The sequence below is a fragment of the Orbicella faveolata genome, unplaced genomic scaffold, assembly GCF_042242905.1.
Source record: "Orbicella faveolata isolate gen_17 unplaced genomic scaffold, um_ofav_v1 contig_1, whole genome shotgun sequence".
Lineage (NCBI taxonomy): Eukaryota > Metazoa > Cnidaria > Anthozoa > Scleractinia > Merulinidae > Orbicella > Orbicella faveolata.
In genome coordinates this window covers 22433285-22456929 of record NW_028301536.1, presented here as the reverse complement: position 1 = coordinate 22456929, position 23645 = coordinate 22433285, and the positions used below count along the sequence as shown (strand labels likewise).

Sequence of the window (23645 nt, the reverse complement as noted above, 5' to 3'; positions counted from 1 at the left end):
TTGATAACAACTGGCGATTGTGCGCGCCAATTGCAACTTGACACCGTGAACAATCAGCAAAAAATTAGTTATAAAAACCTCTCAGGGTCCATGGTTTACTCTTTTCGTGTACGTTGTTTTCCACCTTTATATTTTAAAGAAAAAAGAAACGAAATGTATTTGCAATTTAATTATAATGTGTTCTTCTGGCCGGGTTTCATTTATCCCGATTTCATCTCGCTTATTTTGCATGCTAATTTTTTTCGACACCTGATAAATATTTCGATAGAGCTTTGTAATGGAATTTTTATATTTATTGAAGCGCTACATATACCATAATTTTTTAAATAAATCTTAATAGTAATTTATCATTAATAAAAGATGAAATATCCATCTCTAAATTATGGAAAATTTCGCGCTGCGGCGAAAGAAAAATAAACGTTTCGATTAGATTTTAACGGAGGAATGATCAATAATCAAAGAGAAAAAGTTTCGTTGAATACATTTCAACTTTAATTAAGGGCATTGGTAAAAACAGTGCCACATCCTCAAATTACATGCCAAATTTATCATTTAACGATGTTATCATACATTGATAGCTTGGAATATACCAAGTTTTTTAACGCCACACATACGTAACGTAAACCCACGTTTCTACCTTTACCGTTTTTTTATTTTTCGTTTTCTCTAGCAATGCATGCACATGGCGCTTAGCATTCCCCGCAAAAATAGCAAACGTTTGCGCGCCTGAACAACTACATTGCACTTGTGTTTGAACAGAAAGGCAACATGTTGCGAAACTGTACGAAACAATGGCTTCTAAGAAACTGCTTTATAAAAAAAAAAAGTCAAAAGCTGAAGTAGCGGTTTTTAAATTTGCTGTGAGACCATTCACAGTCATTTCCAGATTCTTACCAGAAAATCCTTCGTTGCCTCTCAGATCAGCTTCTAAAGTCAACTTGCCTGACACAAGGTGATGCCACGTATTAATGCTGATATTAATATTGTGTGTCGTACCGAACTACCAAATGACAGAATGATCCCTAAGGCGATAAAAATTTCCATTTTTATTGTATTCCTATGTCAACTGATCTTAAAATCGATAGTATGCGTTTGTCAGAACAAATCACTTAAAAGGCTATCACCCAACCGTGGTCAGGAGAACCTAATGCAAAAGCCCAACCGGCTGATGATATAAGGACGGGCTGAAAGAACAATCAAGTTTGTTTCTTTGTTCAACAGTACTACAACGTCAACAAAGTATTTGTAGACTTTCCAAACTTTCGGCTGGATCATTACATACTTCTTCTACTTTTTGGTTCATTGTGTTTCATTTAGAGTTCTCGTTAAAGGATTTTCTGCAGGTGTTTTTGTTGTTGCTCTCCCCAGTGTCTCTCTCCACCCAGTGCCTCTATCCACCCAGGCGAACTTAATGCTGGGGGTAACCCTGCGATGGACTAGCATCCCATCCAGGGGGAGTAGAAATACCCCTAGTCGCTTCATGCTACTGAAACCGGGATAAGCACCAGCCTGATGGGCCACTTTGCTCGTATGCAGACTTTACCTACCTTACATGATTGACTAATCAGGTGGTACGATCATTCGAGTCCAGATTCTTGCCTGTATCGCCCTTTTGGCTGCTGAATTCTGGCTGGCCGTATTGAGTCTGGCTTTGCACGATAACTTCTACAAAGTACCCAATTTTCGACCGAAAGGAAAATCAAGTTCCTTTGTCTCTTTAACGTGTTAATAATAACTGAGTTTATCTGAAACGTGGCATAAGGGTCGTCAGCTTTGGACCGCATCTGCTGTCTTATAATTTTGTCACTCTTATTTAAATATAGATGCTCTAGTTTCGTGCATGAATTATTATTATTCAAACCAACGGCTGCGTTGACCAGAGTAGCTGGAATATTGCTCACTCTTTTCCCTACCTGGCACTTGAAATACAAGTAACAAGTCATGACTGGCGTATAGCCTCCTTTAAAACACTTATACGAACAAGGGAACATGATCATTTATATATCCAAAACGAACAGGGAATTTGTTTTGATTTAATTTAAAGGAACAGGTGATATATATCTCTACCATTAACGGGAGCGTGGCGAAATATACTAGGGAACAATGTTAATAATTTGTTAACGGGAACACGGGAGAAAATGAAAACGTTTTAAGGGATCAAGAGAACATTTTTTACTAAGAACATTTTTCCTCTCGCCCCCCTTTCCCCGCTTTACTCCTCATACCGATTTCACCTTAGGAGATCCTCTGATCTGACGAGAGTTTAAAAACTCATGATGTTAGAAATAATATATGGGCTCATTAGCGGTTTTGCCAACCAGAAATTAATGTTTTGGTTTTGAAAGTCAGTATCTCCTTCAGTATTACTTCCAAAACGGGCCAGAACATTCCCCAATTACTTAACTTTACAAGCTCTTTATAATTATATGGTCGATCGGCGCAATCTGCATCTAAGCTGTATGCGAAGGAGGTAAAAGTAAACAATTCCGTCACCAAAAATATATTTAATAGTATTTTTGTTCATTTTCTTCCATGCCGTCTAATAACCTTAAAACAATGCCAAATTGCATATCAGTTTGCCGAGAGCGATAAATTTTCGCGCCAAATGTTTACTCATAAAATAATGCGACATTCAAGACCACGCCGTTGTACTTAAGAATTTTCGGCATTTTTTAGTCGTGTAGGGGTAATTATATGTTGTAAGGCACTTTATCGCAACTTCCTTTCTTTTATTGAATGATTCGAAATTCTGATTTTTTATTAGATACACATTTTTCGTAGCGAATTCGTTCACAGAAACATCACAAACGTCCCTGAGAGCATTTTCACTTACAACTCATCCGAGCTAGTACATAATGATTTCATATATGTGTTCAATAAGTGGAGAACTCTCTGCGCTACGGTTTCAACTATGCTCGCAAAATGCTGGATAATCTTAGCTTTGCAGTTGATGCTGCTGCTGTATAAGTCATAACACGTGTTAACTTTCCCAGCATCTTCGCATATCTGATGATCCTTTGCCAGCAAAGTTACATAGTAGCGTACGCACTTCTTGTGCACTGTCACGGCACACTCTTCAAAACTGTCGAACTCTGTTAAAGAAATTAGAACACTGTTAGAGCGGTTTTCAATTGACTGTCGTAAAACCAAAACCAAAGTAATCACTCTGGCCAATCAAGGAGGACACCGACAATTCAGTGAACCAATCTAAACTCCAAGTAATTACATGTAGCTGACTGTGTGCGAACGAGTCACAACTGCTTTTGGTACGTCTTACTTCTGATTGGATGAAAAAGTGGCGCGAGTTTCTTTAAGCCAGTCGTGTAGCTTAAAAGAGTGGAACGTGCAAAACTAACACTCAAATAAAAATCTCTCTATTCATTTTTAGACTCAATCGTTCGCTTGTTAATTTGTTTGTTGGTTAATAATAATAATAAAAATAATAATAATAGCAATTTTTTTAAATTTTTTTTTTAATAATAATAATAATGTTTATTAGTGGCTTATAAAAAATTACAACTGTAAAAATTCTTAGGACAATATATATGTCAGGGAAATACTAACTTACAAACGAATTACAAATTACACTCATTCTTTACAACCCTTATAAATTTGTCTGTTATCATTTGTCGAAAAAATTTAAATAAGAATAGTAAAAAATACTCTACACATTTAAATGGCAAAAGCTCTACTTTAAAAATACACTGTAGCTAATAATAATAGCAATAGTAATAATAATAATAATAACAATAATAATAATAATAGTAATAACAATAATAATAATAACTTTATTTACGCGCGTGCACGTGCTAACGAGACTTAGCATTGCTGCTAATTGGGGACACCTAAAACGAGTTACAATTATCAGGACTATGTATAAATTAATTTTTTAAACATATAATTATTTACAAGATAAAAACCTAGCTATCGAAAAAAAAAATTACAAAAGTAAATAAAGTTACAAATAAAGTTGATTTCAGTGATTTCTGCTGACTATTGGAGTCGGAGTCTCTATATAACAAGAAAGCAAAATCGAGTGAAAAGTAAAGTTGAGCAAAGACACATTCTTTGCTCAACTAAATAATAGGAAAATTTCTAAATTCTGAGATTTATTTGCATAAGTTGAGTTAGACCAAAACATATCACCATGAGATTATGAAGTTATAAAGTGGGCATACAGGCGACCCCCCAATTCGATGTCGATATTTTTAAATACATAATTACACAGCCTCTTTAGATATAACAAACGGAATATTCTTAAGCAAACTATATGAGCAAAGACTCCAAATGATCTTATACTTAGATATGCAGAATCATGACAAAAATTGACAGAAATTGCTGAACATTTATCATACCAACATCGTCCAGGTTACGATGAGTTTTTGCAACATCTGTTGACAAGAAAAAGAGCGAAGTCAACTTAACATATTACATATCTAAAATATTATCAGCTGAAAATGTACCCAAAAATAACTCCGAATGAAACAAATTGCTCTACTGGTCATTTACATGTATGTGTAAAGTAAGGTCAATAAAAGTGCTCTTTTATACGAAGTAAGCCCGGGGAGTTACTCCCTTATATGGCCTATATAGGTATGTGCGGCCCTAAAGGGTATGGCTTTTCAGCCATTTTGATCATAAATAGAGTATCGGTTTTGGTGATTTTGGCCATTTTGGTCATAAATAGGGCATGGTTTTTGCACTGTAGTCTTGAATTGGGTATATTTCTTAGAAGAAGCTACTTTTTCATCGGTATCGATAAGACCATCAACAAGCGCCCTTCATAACATATCTTAAGGGCAGCTTTGCCAGCCGCAACGGTCTTAAATAGGGTATCGAATTTTTGGTCAGCTCATAAATAGGGTAGCAAAATTGGCAGATTTTAGTCATAAATAGAGTAACGGTTTTGAAAAGTAGGCCGCATACCCCCACCCATCTTTTCTGGGAGTAATCCCCCCCTCCCTTCCAAACTGAGAAACATGACTACATGTTTGTTTGTTTTTTTTTTTCCTGGAAGAAATGTTGAAACACGTAATTTCTAGCTAATAGCTAGTCTTTGGAAAAGACAAAATATTATTTTCAAGGGATACTAATTGAAGACGCTGCTTTTGATACGGTCGTCTCCACTGTTGTTGTTGTATTTTGGCAGTTTTGTCTAATGCAAATCAGAAAAAAATGGGAAATAAAGTACTGTTGCCGTGTTGCTATGTATAATCTTACACTGAATGAATATTATTTTAATTCTGTATACAAGATAAAAATTATTCATTCATATACACACCACTATTTGAAAATCGGAAGGTAAAGATTCTCGAGAGTAACGTCACATAGTCTGAAATGGGGCAACAAACAGCCCAAGCTAAAAGCTCTATTAACGAAAAAGATGTTAAAAGGTAACAACCAATATCAAGTTATATACACCTGTACAAAAATCACGACTTGTAAACTGATGATCATGACTTATCCAGACTATACGCGGTGTATATATTTCAGAAAAAAGTTCAAACCTGAATCTTGTACAACACTCTTCAGTGTACTGTAATCAATGTCCGTGCAGGTTCCTAAGATGTTATCCATCATTGCAATTTGTAACATCCAGTAACGCAACTTTTCAATGAGTTCACCTCCACATTTGGGTTCACTGGCAACACATGTGACCAATTTCTAGAAAGAAAACGTAACTGAATTGTGATGAGGAAATATAAACGATACGAACGGTATAAAGCATAGTTGACATCTGCCGTTTTCTGACTATTTCCAAGATGAAATAGAGGCGAAGAGATTAATAAATACTTACAAGTATTTTGAGAAGCTAAACAGAATTTTCAGTGCATTTGCAAAATCTAATGATCTTAATCTGAGATATTCAAGGCCTACGATTGAAAATGTTTAGGGCAGGCGTAGTTAGTACAGGGGACTGGTTATCAAACCCGGTAAACTTTATAGCGCAAAAAAATAGCGTACTCTCCGAGGTTGAAATGACCCGTCACGTGATTCTGACCTTGCACACATCAAAATAATATGGCGGACACAGTGGACGACCTTTTCCTGTCTGGTGATAATTTCGTCAAGGTGCGTCAAGATATGGTCCACATGGAAATACATTTCTGCACATTCATTGACCTGTGCTGTCTTCTCTGGAAATCTTTTTACATATTGCATACAGAAAGATAACTTCCCAGACCCAGTTTCAGTTTGTGTAGCTTAAATCATGACTCACATTAAAACGTTTTCACAAGACAAAACTATTTAACAGTAAATTTAAAGAATGAGATAATACTTAGGGAAAGACCATGATTCTAATATGCTGTAGAGGGAGAGGGGATGGAAAGTTTTCACCTTCAAGCAACTCTCTTTTTTTTCCTTGGTAGGTACTGCTAAAACTTTTCTTTCAGAAAAAATTTTTGGAAAGGTTTTCTGCTTGTGCAGACAAAAATGTCTCAAAATTTTTCTCTGTCCCTGCAAAAAATAATGTTCTATCCCTTATATCTTTCACTACTATTGATGACATATAAAGCATGTTCCCTGGAATTTTAAAGTAAGAATTATAGCAATTTAGTATGAGTGACGTGATCCTTTGCTTTGCGTTTGTCCTTTCTACCCCAGGTGTTGCCACTCTGACACGACACTGTCCTCTAACTATGGGGCAGGGAAGCAAACATTTGCCTCAAAGAATGTTCCATTGCAAGCAAAAGTTTAAGTGTTCTCTGGCTGGTATCGACCAACCGTGACCGCCCAACGAATCAAAGTTACCCAATAATAAACATAGGCGACATTGCCTTAATAGAGATCAAGCTGGCTCAAGCTGTCGCCAAACCATGAATCTGGTCGTCGTAATACTTTGGATGTATTCGTGCATGCAAATGTTTAGTATATTGAAATATTTTGACAGATAAGTCCTTTTTGTTCAGTTTTTCCTCGTGGCTTTTGTGCTGTAACGTGAAGAACTGACAATGAACATTAAATAATGAGTATCTTTCATGGAACCTTAACCTCTTTTCTCGTCATACCTGCATCCTGAAGCAGTGGCCCCCTTCGCCTGTGGAAGTAGCATCTAGAGCATCTTGATAAACTGCTTTGCAACGGTTCAGCAAAACAATATGACATTGATCCGCCATTGCTGCAGTTGCCAAAACAACTGACACGAAGAACAAACTGTAAGCTGTTGAGCAATATCTAGCCATTTTGAAATTAAAAACCTCTCAATCGGGGTCTAGTATGAAAGGGAAAAAAAGTACAACAAAATTATCTCAAAAGTAAATATCCAAGAATGAAGTTTCGTGTTGATTAAACTAAGACTCCATTTCTAAATGAGCAGAGATAATTTTGACCGAAAATTAGTTCAGTGCTCCAAGACCTCTTTCAGACATAGCACTGAGGTTTACGTAATTGCTTCACTCGACAACTTTTAAATTCTCAAATGGCAACTATAGCCAGTGAATAATTGTTGGAATAGATGTGACAAGCAATGTTTGAGAACTGGTTATCCGATTTGATAACAACTGGACATCGTGAACAATCAGGAAAAAATTAGTTGTAACAACCTCTCAGGGTCCACGTTTTGCTCTTTTCGTGTACGTTGTTTTCCACCCTTATATAGTACAAAGAAAAAAGAAAATAAATGTTTTTGCAATTTAATTATAGTGTTTTCTCCTGGCCGAGTTTCATTTATCCTGATTGATTGCATGTCGCTCATTTTGAATGCTTATTTTTTCCACACCTGATAAATATTTCCATAGAACTTTGTAATGGAAATTTTGGATTTATTGAAGCGCGATATATACGATTTTAACGGAGGAATAATCAATAATCAAAGAGAAAAAGTTTCGTCGAAAATATTTCAATTTGAATTAAAGGCAGTGGTTAAAACAGTGCCGCATCCTCAAATTACATGCCAAATTTATCATTTAACGATGTTATCGAGTATTGATAGCTAGGAATACACCACGTTTTCTAAAGCCACACTTATATAACGTAAACCTACGTTTCTACCTTTACCGTGTTTTATTTTTCGTTTTCTCTAGCAATGCATGCACATGGCGCTTAGCATTCCCCGCAAAAAAATTGCAAACGTCTGAACTTCTGAAACAACTACTTTACACTTGTGTTTAAATAGGAAGGCAACACGTTGCTAAACTGGGTGAAAACTATGGCTTCTAAGAAACTGCTTAATAAAAAAGTATGCGCCAAAAGCTGAAGTAGCAGTTTGTAAATTTGTGAGACTATTCACAGTCATTTCCAGATTCTTACCAGAAAATCCTTCGTTGCCTCTCAGATCAGCTTCTAAAGTCAACTTGCCTGACACAAAATGATGCCACGTATTAATGCTGATGTTAATATTGTGTGTCGTACCGAACTACCAAATGACAGAATGATCCCTAAGGCGATAAAAATTTCCATTTTTATTGTATTCCTATGTCAACTGATCTTAAAATCAATAATATGCGTTTGTCAGAACAAATCACTTAAAAGGCTATCGCCCAACCTGTTCAGGAGAACCTAATGCAAAAGCTCAAGCGGCTGATGATATAAGGACGGGCTGAAAGAACAATCAAGTTAGTTTCTTTGTTCAACAGTACTACGACCTCAACAAAGTATTTGTAGAATTTCCAAACTTTCGGCTGGATTATTACCTACTTCTTCTAATTTTTCGTTCATTTTGTTTCCTGCAGGCCAGTGTTCACTATAAAGGATTTTCTGCAGTTGTTTTTGTTGTTGTCCTCTCGTGTTTGTATAGAAAGAAACTGCGATGCCGATGAATTTTGCATTTAATTTTTAGTGCAAGATTGACAAATCAGGTGGCCATTCGAGTCATTCGAGTCCAGATTCTTACCTGTATCGCCCTTTTGGCTGCTGAATTCTGGCTGACCGTATTGAGTCTGGCTTGGCACGATGATACTAAGAACATTTTTCTTCTCGCCCACCCCACCACCTCCCCCCACCCCTAGCCCCCTGCACGCCTCATGCGAATTCCACCCTAAGAGATCCTCTGAACTGACGTGAGTTTAAAAACTCAAGATGTTAGAAATAATGTATGGGCTGATTAGCGGTTTTGCTGATGAGAAATGTTTCGGTGTTACTTCCAAAAAGGGTCAGAACATTCCCCAATTACTAAATTTTACAAGCTCTTTATAATTATATGGTCGGAGCAATTTGTATCTAAGCTGTATGCGAAGGAGGTAAAAGAAAACAGTTACGTCACCAAAGATGTATTTAACAGTATTTTTGCTGATTTTCTTCCATGCCTTCTAATAACCTTAAAACAATACCAAATTGCGTATCACTTTGCCGAGAGCGATAAATTTTCGCGCCAAATGTTTTCTCATAAAATAATACCACATTCGAGAACATGCCGTTGTATTTAAGAATTTTCAGTATTTTTTAGTAGTAGTAATTACATGATATACGACACTTTATCGCCACGTCCTTTCTTTTATTGAATGATTCTAAATCTTGATTTTTTACTAGATACACAGTTTTCGTTGCGACTTCGTTCACAGAAACATCACAAACGTCCCTGAAAGTATTTTCACAACTCATCCGAGCTAGTACATAATGATTTCATATATGTCATCAATAGGTGGATAACTCTCTGCGCTACGTTTTCAACTATGCTCGCAAAATGCTGGATAATCTTAGCTTTGCAGTTGATGCTGCTGCTGTATAAGTCATAACACGTGTTTAGTTTCCCAGCGTCTTCGCATATCTGATGATCCTTTGCCAGCAAAGTTACGTAGTAACGTACGCACTTCTTGTGCACTGTCACAGCACACTCTTCAAAACTGTCGAACTCTGTTAAAAAAAAAATTAGAACATTGTTAGAACGGTTTTCAATTGAGTGTCGTAAAACCAAAACCGAAGTAATCACTCTGGCCAATCACGGAGGACACGGACAATCTAGTGAACCAATCTAAACTCCAAGTAATTTCATGTTGCTAACGAGAAGCGCGGAAAAACGTGTGCTAACGGGTCACAATTGGTTTTAGCACTATGAACAAATTAACTTTTTAAATATTATAATTATTTATAAGATAAAAGCTTGTCTATCAAAATAAAAACACAAAAGTGAATGACGTTGCATATAAAGTTAACTAAGTTAAAGTTAACTAAAATGAAGAAAGTAGTCAGGCCAGCCAGCTATTTCTGCCGACTATGGGAGTCGGAGGTCTCTACATAACAAGAGAGCAAAATCGAATGAAAAGTAAAAGTAATCTTACATTCAAAATTGCGAGACACATTCTTTGCTCAACCTAATCATAGGAAAATTTCCAAATTCTGAGGTTTAATGGCATAAGTTGAATTAGACCAAGATATATCACCATGAGATTACAAAGCTATAAAGGGGGGATACATGCGCTTCCCCAATTCGATGTGGATATTTTTAATTACATAATTATACAGCCTTTTTAGATGATACAAAACTGAATATTTTTAAGCAAACTATATGAGCGACGACTCAAAATGATCTTATAATTAGATATGCAGAATCGTGACAAAAATTGACAGAAATTGCTGAACGTCTATCTTACCAACATCGTCCAGGTTACGATGAGTTTTTGCAACATCTGTTGACAAGCAAAAGAGTTAAGAAAACTTAACAAGGTCAAAATTATTATCAGCTAAAAAGTGTGCCCACACATTACTCTGAATGAAACAAATTGCTCCACTGGTCATGTACATGTATGTGTGATGTACGGTTAAGAAAGGTACTTTTTTATATGAAGTAAGAGACCCCAACCGAGAAACATAAGTATACATGTTTGTTGTTTTTTTTCCTGGAAGAAATTTTCAAACACGCAAAATCTAGCTAATAGCTTTTGTCTGGAAAAGACGAAATGTTATTTTCGGGGGATACAAATTAAAGACGCTGCTGGTGCGGTCGTCTGTTATTGCGGTATTTTGGCTGTTTTAAATTTGTTTAATACAAATGAGAAAAAATGGGAAATGAAGTACTGTTGCCGTGTTGCTATGTATAATTACTAGATTGTAAATAATGGAGCTGAGAGAAATAATAAATAAATTCAAAAAAATAAAAAGATGATGAAAAAAATTCATTTCAAAAGAACGTAAATAAGACTACTTTTTTGGTGTTGCAATCCCAATGGACCTTTTGTTTTCCCATAACCGACCACTTGATATTCTCTACAGAATTGTTGCTTTATCCATCTAAAAATTACTCGTTCATATACACACCACTATTTGAAAATTTGAAAGCAAGAATTCTCACGAGTATCATCACATTGTCTGAAATTGGGGAACAAACCGCCCAAGCTAAAATGGTCTAGATCTATTAAAGAAAAATATGTTAAAAGATAACAACTAATATAAAGTTATATACCTGTACAAAAATCACGACTTGTAAACTGATGATCATGACTTAATTATCCAAACTATATACGGTGTATATATTTCAGAAAAAAGGTTCAAACCTGAATCTTGTACAACACTCTTCAGTGTACTGTAATCAATATCCGTGCAGGTTCCTAAGATGTTATCCATCATTGCAATTTGTAACATCCAGTAACGGAACTTCTCAATCAGTTCACCTCCACATTTGGGTTCACTGGCAACACATGTGACCATTTTCTTGAAAAACAAAACGTAATTAGATTGTCATTAGGAAATATAAACGATACGAATAGTATAAAACATAGTTGACATCTGCCGTTTTCCGATTATTTCTAAGATGAAATAGGGTCCAAGAGATTAATAAATACTTACAAGCATCTTGTTGAGCTAAAAAAAAGTCGTTAGTGCAGTTGCAATAACTAATGGTCAGATATTTAAGGCCCAATATATAGTAAAGGGGAATGGTTATCAAACCAGGTGAAACAATGACGTGCTCTCCGAGATTGAAATGACCCATCATGTGACTCTGCACACATCAAAACAACACGGCGGACACAGTGGACGACCTTTTCCTGTTTGGTGATGATTGCGAAGCGATTTTGGCCCTTTTACAAAACGATGAAGCAATCGAGGAGCAATTTGCAGCAATAGTTGGCAATGTAAGTGCAATGTCTGTGAAATTGTCTGTGATCGCATGCAGCGATCGAAAAGAGCCACGCGTCTATTCGGTTCACGATATAAAATAACAACAAACACGACATAGACAAGGAGGCTAGTCCAAAGTTCATCCTTCCGAGATATTATCGAGCTAGACAACAAAACCAGACGTAAATGCTTGAAACTAAGCTTAGAGGTGGACTATATTGCGAACTGATCGTGAAAACAGTTAGATCTATCATATCAGCAGGATCATTTACAAAGTTATGTTTCTTATTGTAAGTCGTAAGTCAACACTAAGGCAATTTGCTGTTGTCATCGTCATAGGCTCAATCGGCAGATGTTGTTTGCAGCGACTGTGGAAAGCAATATAAGACAAGAGGGGGCTACCAAAGTCACAGGGCTGCTAAACGCAATCCTACTGAAAACGAGAGACAGGAACAGGCGACTCTAACACCGAACTTTCTTGCTGAAATAGTGCACAACGCTATACGAAACGGAAACAAAACCGAGGCTTTCGCCTCAAGTCTGAGGAATGAGTTGAACTTGTACAGATACGAACAACCTTATGAAGGTACTGAAGAATTCTCTGAGCTGAAAACAATATTTGAAGGATATTTGAAAAATGGAGATACTTAAGATTTATCTTAAGTATTATGCACAAGTTCCGTTGAACTCTACAAAGTCTCTTACAGGATTATCCCGAAATGCTGCAACATTATTAGCAACTAAGGTGGCTGATAGTGTGCTAGCATACTGCAAGCGTATGAAGTTCTCCACTAACAACAATATTGATCAACCCTCAGAAACTGTATTGTCAGAGAAAGAGATGGCTGGTCTTCAGTGTGTGGGAGGTTATGTATTGCACAATCTGCAGAGGCACGTAAAAGCAGCAACAACCGAAAGCCAGCAGGCTATGGCTATCGTGAAAGCTGGAAAATTGGAAGCTGTGTGTTTTGGTGTCAAGTCTGAGCCGTGGAGGTCTTTGGTATATAAGTGAGCCAACACAAAAGATTTTCATCAAACCAGAACATTATTTTAGACAGTTTACTTCCATGTTTAGTTTGCGAAGGATATATGTCCACATACATTTCTGCACATGCATTGACCTGTGCTGTCTTCTCTTAAAATCTATTTACATGTTGTATGCAGAAAGATAACTCCCAAAACTGAGACCCTCTGTCCCTGCAAAAGAATAATGGTCTATCTCTTATATCTTCCACTAACATTGATAACATCTAAAGCAAACCCTGGAATTTTAAAGTAAGAATTAATTAATTTTCCTTTTTTTCCTGCATGGTAATTTAGTATCAGTGACCTGATCCCATGCTTCGGGTTTGTCCTTTCTACCCCAGGTGTTGCCACTCTGACACAACACTGTCCTCTAATTATAGGGAAGGAAAGCAAAAATTGGACTGAAAGATTGTTTCATTGTAAGCAAAAGTTTAACTGAGTATTCCATGGCTGGTATCGAATAACCGTGACCGCCCCACAAATCAAAGTTACCTAACACTAAACAAAGGCGACATCGCCTTAATAGAGATCAAGCTGGTTCAAGCTGTCGCCAAACCATGAATCTGGACGTCGATACATTTTGGAAATATTCGTGCATGCAATTGTTTAGTATGCTGAAATATTTGACAGATAAGTCCTTTTTGTTCAGTTTTTGTTTTTAATTCTCATGACTTTTGTGCTGTAAAGTGAAGAAAACAGTGAATCAATCAATCAATCAATCAATCAATCTTTATTTAAACACGAAAATCATTTTTATCTATCTTCAAACAGCTGGCTCATTCAGGGATAGTTCTATCCATGAAAGATACTCATCAAATGATGGCTATCTTTCATGGAACCTTAAAAGTGCCTATGAAGTAAAGAATAATTGCTGCTTTTTTCAAAGTCTTTTCAAAGTAAAGAGGAATGGCGTTTTCCTCTTTGGAATATCGTTTTTCGGTTTGGAAATATTCACGTTTTTGTATTATGCAAATGAGGAAAGTCATGATGTCATAGGTGGTTCCACCAAAACAGCACAACACTCAATCGAGAATAACTCTAGAAATATTAAAGCAGTATTCTTTGAACTTGTACCAGCAATGTACATCACAAACGAAACAGAATGACACCTACTATGTTGTTGCCGTGGCAACATTCTTGGCTCCAGTCTCTTTCTGTGAAAAAACAAATATCCCCATTTGTAACCTTTCAAAGTGGGACAGAGGGTCTTGCTCGGAACACACATGGTTCTCATATTGTCTTGACTCTCCCCATTAGATTGTTGGGAGTGGATGATCCTTGTTTAAGATAAAATCTGGGAATTTTAGTCTTAATTAAAACAGAACCAGAAGCATAACTGTTGTCATGGCAACGGCATGACGGATGTTATTTTGTTCCTTTTGTGATTTTCATTTCTGGTGCCAAGTTTAAAGAACACTACTTTAATAATTCTAGAGTTATTCACGATTGAGTGTTGTGCTGTTTTAGTGGAACCACCTACTGTGACGTTATCACTTTCCTCATTTGCATAATACAAAAACGTAAATATCTCTAAAACAAAAAAAGATATTCCAGAAAGGACAATGCCATTCTTCTTTACTTTGAAAAGCCTTTCAAATAGGCGCAATTATTTTTTACTTCATAGGCACTTTAACCTCTTTTCTCGTCATACCTGCACCCTGAAGCAGTGGCCCCCTTCGCCTGTAGAAGTAGCATCTAGAGCATCTTGGTAAACTGCTCTGCAACGGTTCAGCAAAACAATCTGACATCGATTCGCCATTGCAGTTGCCAAAACAACTGACACGAAGAACAAACTGTAAGCTGTTGAGCAATATCTAGCCATTTTGAAATTAAAAACCTCTCAATCGGGGTCTAGTAAGAAAGAGAAAAAGTACAACAAAATTATCTAAAAAGTAAATATCCCAGAAAAAAGTTTGCTGATACCAAGACTCCATTTCTAAATGAGAAGAGATAATTTTGACCGAAAATTAGTTCAGTGCTCTAAGAACTTAGTGTCCTTCAGACGTGGCACTGAGGTTTACGTAATTGCTTTACTCGACAACTTTTAAAATCTCAAATGGCAATTACAGCTAGTGATTAATTGTCGGAATAGATGTCACAAGCAATGTTTGAAAACCAAACACAAATTCGAACTGGTTATCTGATTTCATAACAAGTGGCAACTGTGCACGCCAATCAGAAAAAAAAATAGCTGTAAAAAGCTCTCAGAAGTCCATGTTTTACTCTTTTCGTGTACGTCGTTTTCCACCTTTATAGTTCAAAGAAAAAAGAAAAGAAATGTTTTTGCAATTTAATTGTATTGTTCTGTTTTGGCCGGGTTTCATTTATCCTGATTTTATCTCGCTTATTTTTCTTGCTAATTTTTTCCACACGATAAATATTTCGATAGAGCTTTGTAATGGAAATTTTGGATTTATCGAAGCGCTATATGTACGATAACTTTTGAAATAAATCTTAATAATAATTTATCATTAATAAAGGATGAAAATATCCATCTCTAAATTATGAAAGAGTTCTCGCTATGGCGAAAGAGAGGTAAACGTTTCGATTAGATTTTGACGGAGGAATGATCAATAATCAAAGAGAAAAAGTTTCGTTGAAAATATTTCAACTTGAATTAAAGGTATTTGTTAAAACAGTGCCGCATCCTCAAATTACATTCCAAATTTATCATTTAACGATGTTATCGAGTATTGATAGCTAGGAATATACCGCGTTTTTTAACGCCACACATATATAACGTAAACCCACGTTTCAACTTTTACCGTTTTCTAGTTTTCGTCTTCTCTAGCAGTGCATGCACATCGCGCTAAGCATTCCCGGTAATAAAATAGCAAACGTTTGCGCGCCTGAAACAACTACTTTGTACTTGTGTTTGAATAGAAAGGCAACACGTTGCGAAACTGAATGAAAACAATGGCTTCTAAGAAACTGCTTTATAAAAAAGAATGCACCAAAAGCTGAAGTAGCAGTTTGTAAATTTGTGAGACTATTCACAGTCATTTCCAGATCCTTACCTGTAAATCCTTCGTTGCCTCTCAGATCAGCTTCTAAGGTCAACTTGCCTGACACAAGGTGATGCCACGTATTAATGCTGATATTAATATTGTGTGTCCTACCCAGCTACCAAAGGACAGAATGATCACTAAGGCAATAAAAATTTCCATTTTTAGCATATTCCTATCTCACCTGATCTTAAAATCAAAAATCCGTGTTTGTCAGAATAATTCACTTAAAAGGCTATCGCCCACCCAAGGTCAAAAGAACCTAATGCAAAAGCCCAAGCAGCTGATGATATAATATAAGGACTGGCTGAAAGAACAATCAGGTTTGTTTCTTTGTTCAACAGCACTACAACGTCAACAAAGTATTTGTAGACTTTCCAACTATCGGTTGGATTATTACCTACTTCTTCTACTTTTTGGTTCATTGTGTTTCATTTAGTGTTCTTGTTGAAGGATTTTCTGCAGGTGTTTTTGTTGTTGCCCTCCCCAGTGTCTCTCCCCACCCAGTGCCTCTATCCACCCAGGCGAACTTAATCCTGGGGGTAACCCTGCGATGGACTAGCATCCCATTCAGGGGGGAGTAGAAATACCCCTAGTCGCTTCATGCTACTGAAACCGGGATAAGCACCGGCCTGCTACAACTTCAACAAAGTATTTGTAGACTTTCCAACTATCGGTTGGATTATTACCTACTTCTTCCTACTTTTTGGTTCATTGTGTTTCATTTAGTGTTCTCATTAAAGGATTTTCCGCAGGTGTTTTTGCCCTTTCGTGTTTGTATAGAAAGAAACTGCGATGCCGATGATTGTTACATTTAATTCTTTGTACAAGAGGCGCGGTGGCCTCATGGTTAGTGCGCTCGTCTCCGAATCGAGCGGTCCGTGTTCGAGCCCTGGCCAGGGGCATTACGTTGTGTTCTTGGGCAAGACGCTTGACTCTCCGGCTGTGCCTCTCTCCACCCAGGTGTATAAATGGGTACTGGCAAACTTAAAGCTGGGGGTGTTCCTGCGATGGACTAGCATCCCATCCAGGGGATTAGAAGTACTCCTAGTCACTTCATACTACAGAAACCGGGATAAGCGCCGGCCTGATGGGCCACTTGGCTCGTACGCAGTCTTACCTTACAAGATTGACCAATCAGGTGGTCATTCGAGTCATTCGAGTCCAGATTCTTACCTGTATCGCCCTTTTGGCTGCTGAATTCTGGCTGACCGTACTGAGTCTGGCTTGGCACGATGACCTCTACAAAGTATCCAATGTATATATCGGAGACGCCAAAGCGAAAAGAGTTTCTACTGGTGAGAAGATTTTCCTGTCGCAGTCAAATTCTATGATATCTCATCAATATCTCATCAATATCAGAATCAATACTGAAGGTTTGCTGAGGTAATTCACACAATGGGCTATCTTCGATTCATTCACGGTCAATTGTTTTTGGGATCAGGTATCCGATTGACAAAAGGGCTGATGAGCCACCAATTTTGACCGAAAGGAAACTCAAGTTCCTTTGTCTTTTTAACGTGTTAATAATAACTGAGTTTACCTGAAACGTGGCATAAGGGTCCTCAGCTTTGGCCGCATCCGCTGTCTTTTAATAATTTCACTCTTATTTAAATACAGATGCGTTAGTTTCGTGCATGAATTATTATTCAAACCAACGCCTGCTTTGACCAGAGTAGCTGGAGTATTTATCGCTCTTTTCCATACCTGACACTTGAAATTCTTTTTTCTTTCTTTTCTTTTGAAGCCTAAAAACAATTGAAAACGCGGTGTTCTTTAGAAACCAAAAGATTAACAGGGGAAAACCAATATAATATGGATACAAATATAATCTCGATTCAGGTGATCGCACATATATGGCTAAATTTAATTTGCCTTAAGAGGAGGAAATAAAACAAAGTAACAAAACAAGCGAACAAGGAAGATGTATGTATCTAAATGAGAAATGTAATAACAGTGTGAGATAACTTCCGTCACGATCCCACGCAGCTTGTGTGCAAAAGTCGATCACATTTTCTCTATCTTTCTTTTGTGCTTGAATGAATCAAGTAGATTTTGTTTTAAAGCACCAAAGACTTGGGATTCTCAACGGCGGTCCCTTGAAATGGGGTGGGGGGTGGGGGGGGGGGGAGGTATTTCAGCTATCAAAATGATTAGCCACTTTTTCCAGTTCTCCGTAGACAAATGGCTGGCGTAGTTTTTGATCTCACACAACTGATTTTTATTTTTTAGTAATATCTGTTCTTGATGAAGGCGAGTGTAGTGCGAGTTGAGCTAGTTTGCTTTTAAAAATTGTCGAAATCGCCATTTTCTGTCCAATCTCTAAAGGCTTAAAATTTAGCATCCTCCTCCAAAAAATACCCTAGCTACATGCTTGAATATGTTCTGGAGCGTACCATTGCTGCCTGTCAAAGTTGTATACTACCATTGGTTCGTACGCTTAACGGTCGAACTTAAAATAAGAACCAAGTCATCCGTCCTTGGATGCCCAACACCGCCTAAACAATGCCCCCTAAACTCCGCGTTTGATAATTCGCCTCCACATGCAGTACAACTAGTTGGGCAAATCCCGTTACCATTAGTCTATAAATTGAATTTAGGCGCCAAATTAAGCAAGGGTGGTTGGTTAGTTGACGTTAAGATGGTTGGTCAGTTGGTAGGCTGGCAGGCTGGCTGGCTGGCTGGCTGTCTGGCTGGTTGTTTGTTTGTTTGGTTGGTTTGTTGGTTATTTAGGTGGCTGACTGGTTGGCTGTTTAGTTGTTGCTTTCTTACCTGCCTTTTGACTACTCTACTTTCTTGACTGAATAACCAAAAGCCCGACAGCATCGAAAATTTTTTATTTATTACATGTTTTATTGTTATTTGTGGCTAGTTGGCTAAATACATGATATATCTCTCATGCGTCAAGCGATCTACTATTAACTGTTTATATCGAGCAGCGAAAAGGTACATGTCTGAATATGACCGAATAAAGATTGTGCTTAATATACCATTTTAGTTTCCACAAATCTCAGGCTTTTGTTTAAATTGCCAGTGACATATAATCTTAATTTACTAAGACCGTTACATTGGTGATTTTCCGTCTTAAATTAAGACATCGTCAATTTGATATACATATAATATACTGACACATACATGCATCAGGCAATGTGAAAAGTCGCAGTACAGGTACCATTTAATTTATCTCTTCTAATTTACTATTAAGCTACCATATTTCTCTTACATAACGTAAGTAATAAAGTAAGTAATCGACTTTTCTTTAATGTCTTAAACCTGCTTTCTTCTCCCTTGGGTATTGTTGGATGATTTTAGGGGGCCTCGATGGAAGTGCTGAAATCTCAGTTATTAGTTAAGTTTTCAACCATTGCAGGTCTCTTACGTATATTCCTTTACGAATCTAAAAATTATCACGAAATCAAATCATCGCTAAGTTTCCTTGATTTATGAATTGCCCCTCTCGGTTCCTCTAAAACTTGATTAGTTTGCTTAGGATGTAATTTCGATGACTAAACCTTCCGACAAAAAGTTCGGTGGACTAGGACCCCCGTATTAAAGAAAGAATATGTTAAAAGTTTGTTTGTGTTCAGACTATAAACGTGTATCGTACACGTCATCAGAGTCACTGGTCTTCTCCTTGGAAAGATGGCGAAAATAACCCTTGATGCCTCCTCGGTTTGGATCGCGTTCAAGAGTTGAGGACCCGGGCCACTGCTTTATCTTCTTCGTAGGAATTCGGCGATTTCCCGTTTTCCTGCATCTGATAAGGAGGTCTTTGAGGCCTTTGCGAAAGTTTTCGTTGAAAATGAGATATATGCACGGATTGATAGCACTGTTGGCATGGGATGGCACGAAAAGTGTCAAGGTCAGAGATATGGGCCAGCAGAGAATCTTTTCGTAGGAGAACGCAGTCGTCAAAGACACCACGTGAGTTGGAAGCCAACAAAACGCAAAAAGAAGCACGACTGTGACAAGCATCTTTATCACAGTGACGTTTTGATGCTGAATGCGAATCTGTGACATGTTTTCCCCAAAAGCCTGCCGCCTCTTCAGAACGCGAATAATTAGAGAGTACAGGGCAGCCATCAAAAAGAGAGGGATGACGTACATGAAGATAAACCTTGTTACCGTCTCGTACTGGTACATCCTGAAGTTCTTTGCCCCGTCATCCATGACCCAAACACCATGACAATGATGCCTCCCGTCTTCCTTTAGAAGTGTTTTATACTTGATAAGGTACGTCGACATCAGGAGAGATGCAAGCAACCACAGTGAAACCACAGCCAGTTTAACCTTCCTTCTAGAAAGGGGTTCCCTTAAGACGTGAACGATCGCCAAGTATCTGTCAACAGAGATCACTGCCAGAGTGAAAACAGATGCTGCCAACGAGAGATTATTGAGAAAGTGTAGAATTTTGCAGCTGATGTCGCCAAGTAATCCCCCGAACCAGAGGGGCCCATTATGAAAATAAATCACCGTCAGTGGTACAGCAATGAGAGCATCCATTATGTCAGCTGTTGCCATGGAGATGATGAAAAAATTGAAGGCCACTTTTCGAATTCTCCTCTTTGTTTTGGCTATCAAAATTATGGCACAGTTCCCGAAGAGGGCAATAATAAACACAACAGCATAAGCGACGGTTAAACCCAGTTTGGTAGCAATGTTTCGTGAGGCTAGTGTACAGGAAAGGGTAACGTTCCCACCGGTTGATGAAGAGATGTTCATTTCTGCAATACAAAATAAACTGAAGTTAAAGTACATTATTCAAATGTGATTTTGTGGCATGTAACTTGGTTCATAATTGTCACTCTCGAAACACGGTTCGAAATTATTGAGACAGACCTCCTTCCGGTAATTTCCTTTGGAGGACAGACAAGAAATATGTCTCTGACATGCAAATTTGACCCTGCTAGTGAGCCACAATTCTTTCAACATTTTGACCTGTCACAGTTTACTCTGGTTGAGGTAAAAAAAAAAAGACACACAGCCGTGGGTAAATAACCGAAACAATTAGCAGATTAACAAATATAGATACATATTCTTTTGTGGCGTCTTACAAATTCGTGCTGGCTCCACCACCTTTTATAGCCCCCCTGCATACAGCCACTTCCCGGAGACACATTCTAATGGCGTTGTTTTCTTTATATCACGCCAGTCGTTCAAAATAATTGGTCTCGAATTTGTTCAAATGAAACTGTCACAGTCATGCCTCTCAGGGTATCAGACTTCGACTAATTTGTCTCCCTTTGATATATCTTACATAGTAACAATAGTGTTATTTTTTTAAGGCACAAAATATATGATGAATATAAAAGTTTTGATCTTTTTTAGGAGAATAAATGAATCCTTTACCTACTTCTAACAATTTAGGTTACAAAATGAAATTTTCATTAGTGTAGAGGCCGAGTGAACCATTTTTGGACAAGCTGTATCATTTTTTATAACTAAAATCTTGATCTTTATAAAACAGAATTACATAACAGATTTTTTTTTGTCTCGTTAAAATAACATTATTTTACAACTTAAGTCTAAGATTTGAAAAGGAATTCTTTTTTAGGATTTTTGGCAGTTTAACGTGTACGAGACGACAGAACAAGGGCTTGAGTCGAGAGTTCGAGGGCAGCTACCATAGATCCTCAACTTGCGTCAGTAAAGCACTGACTCTATTAATTCTCATTGTACCTATCTGTTTTCCCACCCTGGTGTACAAACGAGTATCGGAAACTCAGGAAACCTAACACATTCAAACATTTGGGTGGGAAAGTGTGGGTCGCCCAAACCCAGGCACTTCATTCAACAGAAACATGTCCATGTGGGTAATCAATTCAGCTTCTCAGATCTTCTCGGATTTAAACGCAAAAAAATGGTGAAATGTGAAATCATGGGCAACATTTGTTATAGTGATTCAGTACATCTCACCCTCTTGACAAGGTAAATATCGCTGAAACGAATATACGTACGCTATACGCATTGTACGCGTTGAAATAATGGCAAACAGGAACTAGTCAGTATGTACAGTGGCCGTTTAACGAAAACAAATTGTCACTCGAGTACACGACCACCGCTAGTCAATAGCCGATAGCGTCAAGCGTTGTGAAAAAACAACAACCTTGTTTTTAGTTACAGAAAATTAACTTTCGTTTCTTAGAGCTTAGAAATTTTGCTTTTAAATAATAATTTTGACACAGAAAAAATTTCTTACCTAGAAAAAATCACACCAGCGTCTTCAACTGTTTCTCTAGCCAAATTGAATAGAGTCTCACTCCATTGTGCATCAGGGAGGAAATGCGATTTTTCAGAGGAAAAGGAAAGCTTTATAATTAATCTTAATTAAGAATGTGTAATAACAATGAATTTAATTAGAAAGAAAGAAATAGAAACAGCACATGAAAAGAAAACCGAACATATGAATAATGCCTTGCCGCTGCCGGTCAATCCCCGGCCGCTATTATTGCTTTTTATTTCACATGAAACTTGAAAACTAATTCTTCTTTTTGTTTCTAGTGTTTGAAACTTTTTCGTGCAAGATGTAATCAACACATTTACAAAGCATTACCACGTTTCAAAGTAATGACTCATTTGGGAACGAAGAGCACTACTAGTACTTTAAAAAGTGGTTTTTGCTCGCACAACTAATTACAATTTTTTGCGTCGTTCCTTTAGTATGTTTATTGGACTTTTTTCATATAATTAAACTTTTCGAATTTAGTCACGATGTAGGTAAAAGTCGTTGCGCACTTGAATAAAGGCTGCAAACCGTAACACGTTTTTAATTCTGGGCAAACATTCAAGTAGGAAGTGGAAATTGTCGTAAGTTATGACCTCTTCTCCGTGACTTAAAAGTAATTCATTAAATATTAACTTCAGGGAATAGACCGCAACACTTTTTATGATAGCAATTTTTTTCCCCAAAGGAAAATAAAACAGGGGTATATGTGTCCGCGGTAACGGAAACTTTAAATCAAAATGCAATTTTTAGAGATTTTTTTTTACCGACTAATACAACTTCTAAAAGGAATTATTCAATAAAACTTATTTCTAGAGTAGTTCAGAAGAGATTCCAGTTGCTTTTGACTAAATTGTGGACATTCAGCACGCGAACTTTTAAGAGCAGTCGAGTTACTTAGAGAATAATGAATTACTGAGAAAATCTTTTTGTAAAATTATACATTAATCTTTTTTTTTTTTTTGAAAAACACTGTTGGTGTTGCATGCTGGCTGCATATTAATATATTGCGCTTTTTAGATGACATTTTCTACATCAGTACACACACAGTACATACGGAGATCGAGAAAGTTCGAAATATCAGTTTCGCTGTGAAAGTAATAGAAGATGTAATTCAATTTAGATGGTTTTCCTTTGTCATTTTCTTTCAAAATTAAAATGACAATCAGTTTGCCAACTGAAAACAAAAGGACGGTGAAAACTGCACTGGCATAACACGAGAAAGCGTAAACTTTGATAAGAAAGCACGTCATCGTTTACGTGTGTCACTGTTCACTTTATTTTATGATATTTAATTTCCTTTTATTGGCGACTGAATCAACTGTAGAACAACACCTCTGAGTTTGACAAGTCAGTCTCCTTTGAATATAATTCATATTGAGAAACTTTTATGGTCT

The 23645-nt window shown here is 37.1% G+C and overlaps 3 protein-coding genes and 1 pseudogene across 4 annotated transcripts; 1 reads left to right on the top strand and 3 right to left on the bottom strand.

The window, feature by feature from the left end:
* Positions 1 to 2708: 2708 nt before the first annotated feature.
* On the bottom strand, positions 2709 to 8318 carry LOC110066196 (uncharacterized). The gene is made up of 5 exons (XM_020773395.2): positions 8251 to 8318; positions 7011 to 7213; positions 5508 to 5664; positions 4356 to 4391; positions 2709 to 3092 (listed from the first exon to the last, which is right to left on the bottom strand). Exons 2-5 carry the CDS (start codon positions 7182 to 7184, stop codon positions 2830 to 2832), a joined length of 630 nt encoding a protein of 209 aa, XP_020629054.2. The 5' UTR covers positions 7185 to 7213; positions 8251 to 8318; the 3' UTR covers positions 2709 to 2829.
* Positions 8319 to 9412: 1094 nt separating this feature from the next.
* Positions 9413 to 16522, bottom strand: LOC149118419 (uncharacterized). Its single transcript, XM_089296008.1, has 6 exons — positions 16430 to 16522; positions 16038 to 16165; positions 14672 to 14871; positions 11430 to 11586; positions 10530 to 10565; positions 9413 to 9792 (listed from the first exon to the last, which is right to left on the bottom strand). Exons 3-6 carry the CDS (start codon positions 14840 to 14842, stop codon positions 9530 to 9532), a joined length of 627 nt encoding a protein of 208 aa, XP_089152134.1. The 5' UTR covers positions 14843 to 14871; positions 16038 to 16165; positions 16430 to 16522; the 3' UTR covers positions 9413 to 9529.
* Positions 11883 to 14424, top strand: LOC110066226 (uncharacterized; annotated as a pseudogene). Its single transcript, XR_016206267.1, has 2 exons — positions 11883 to 12008; positions 12334 to 14424. The product of XR_016206267.1 is annotated as an uncharacterized LOC110066226 (transcript).
* Positions 16523 to 18847: 2325 nt separating the features above from the next.
* On the bottom strand, positions 18848 to 22407 carry LOC110066203 (galanin receptor 2a-like). Its single transcript, XM_020773406.2, has 2 exons — positions 22225 to 22407; positions 18848 to 20749 (listed from the first exon to the last, which is right to left on the bottom strand). Exon 2 carries the CDS (start codon positions 20745 to 20747, stop codon positions 19614 to 19616), a length of 1134 nt encoding a protein of 377 aa, XP_020629065.2. The 5' UTR covers positions 20748 to 20749; positions 22225 to 22407; the 3' UTR covers positions 18848 to 19613.
* Positions 22408 to 23645: the final 1238 nt, after the last annotated feature.

What these genes read in the sequence shown, in the direction of transcription:
- LOC110066196 (XM_020773395.2), bottom strand. Translation starts at nt 7,184, where the DNA reads ATGGCTAGATATTGCTCAACAGCTTACAGTTTGTTCTTCGTGTCAGTT. An exon ending in GCCACTGCTTCAGGATGCAG is followed by an intron (nt 5,665 to 7,010) that starts GTATGACGAGAA and finishes TTTTCTTTCTAG; the next exon opens with AAATTGGTCACATGTGTTGC. An exon ending in GAGTGTTGTACAAGATTCAG is followed by an intron (nt 4,392 to 5,507) that starts GTTTGAACTTTT and finishes TCTTGTCAACAG; the next exon opens with ATGTTGCAAAAACTCATCGT.
- LOC149118419 (XM_089296008.1), bottom strand. Translation starts at nt 14,842, where the DNA reads ATGGCTAGATATTGCTCAACAGCTTACAGTTTGTTCTTCGTGTCAGTT. An exon ending in GCCACTGCTTCAGGGTGCAG is followed by an intron (nt 11,587 to 14,671) that starts GTATGACGAGAA and finishes TTGTTTTTCAAG; the next exon opens with AAAATGGTCACATGTGTTGC. An exon ending in TCGTAACCTGGACGATGTTG is followed by an intron (nt 9,793 to 10,529) that starts GTAAGATAGACG and finishes TTTTTTTAACAG; the next exon opens with AGTTCGACAGTTTTGAAGAG.
- LOC110066203 (XM_020773406.2), bottom strand. Translation starts at nt 20,747, where the DNA reads ATGAACATCTCTTCATCAACCGGTGGGAACGTTACCCTTTCCTGTACA.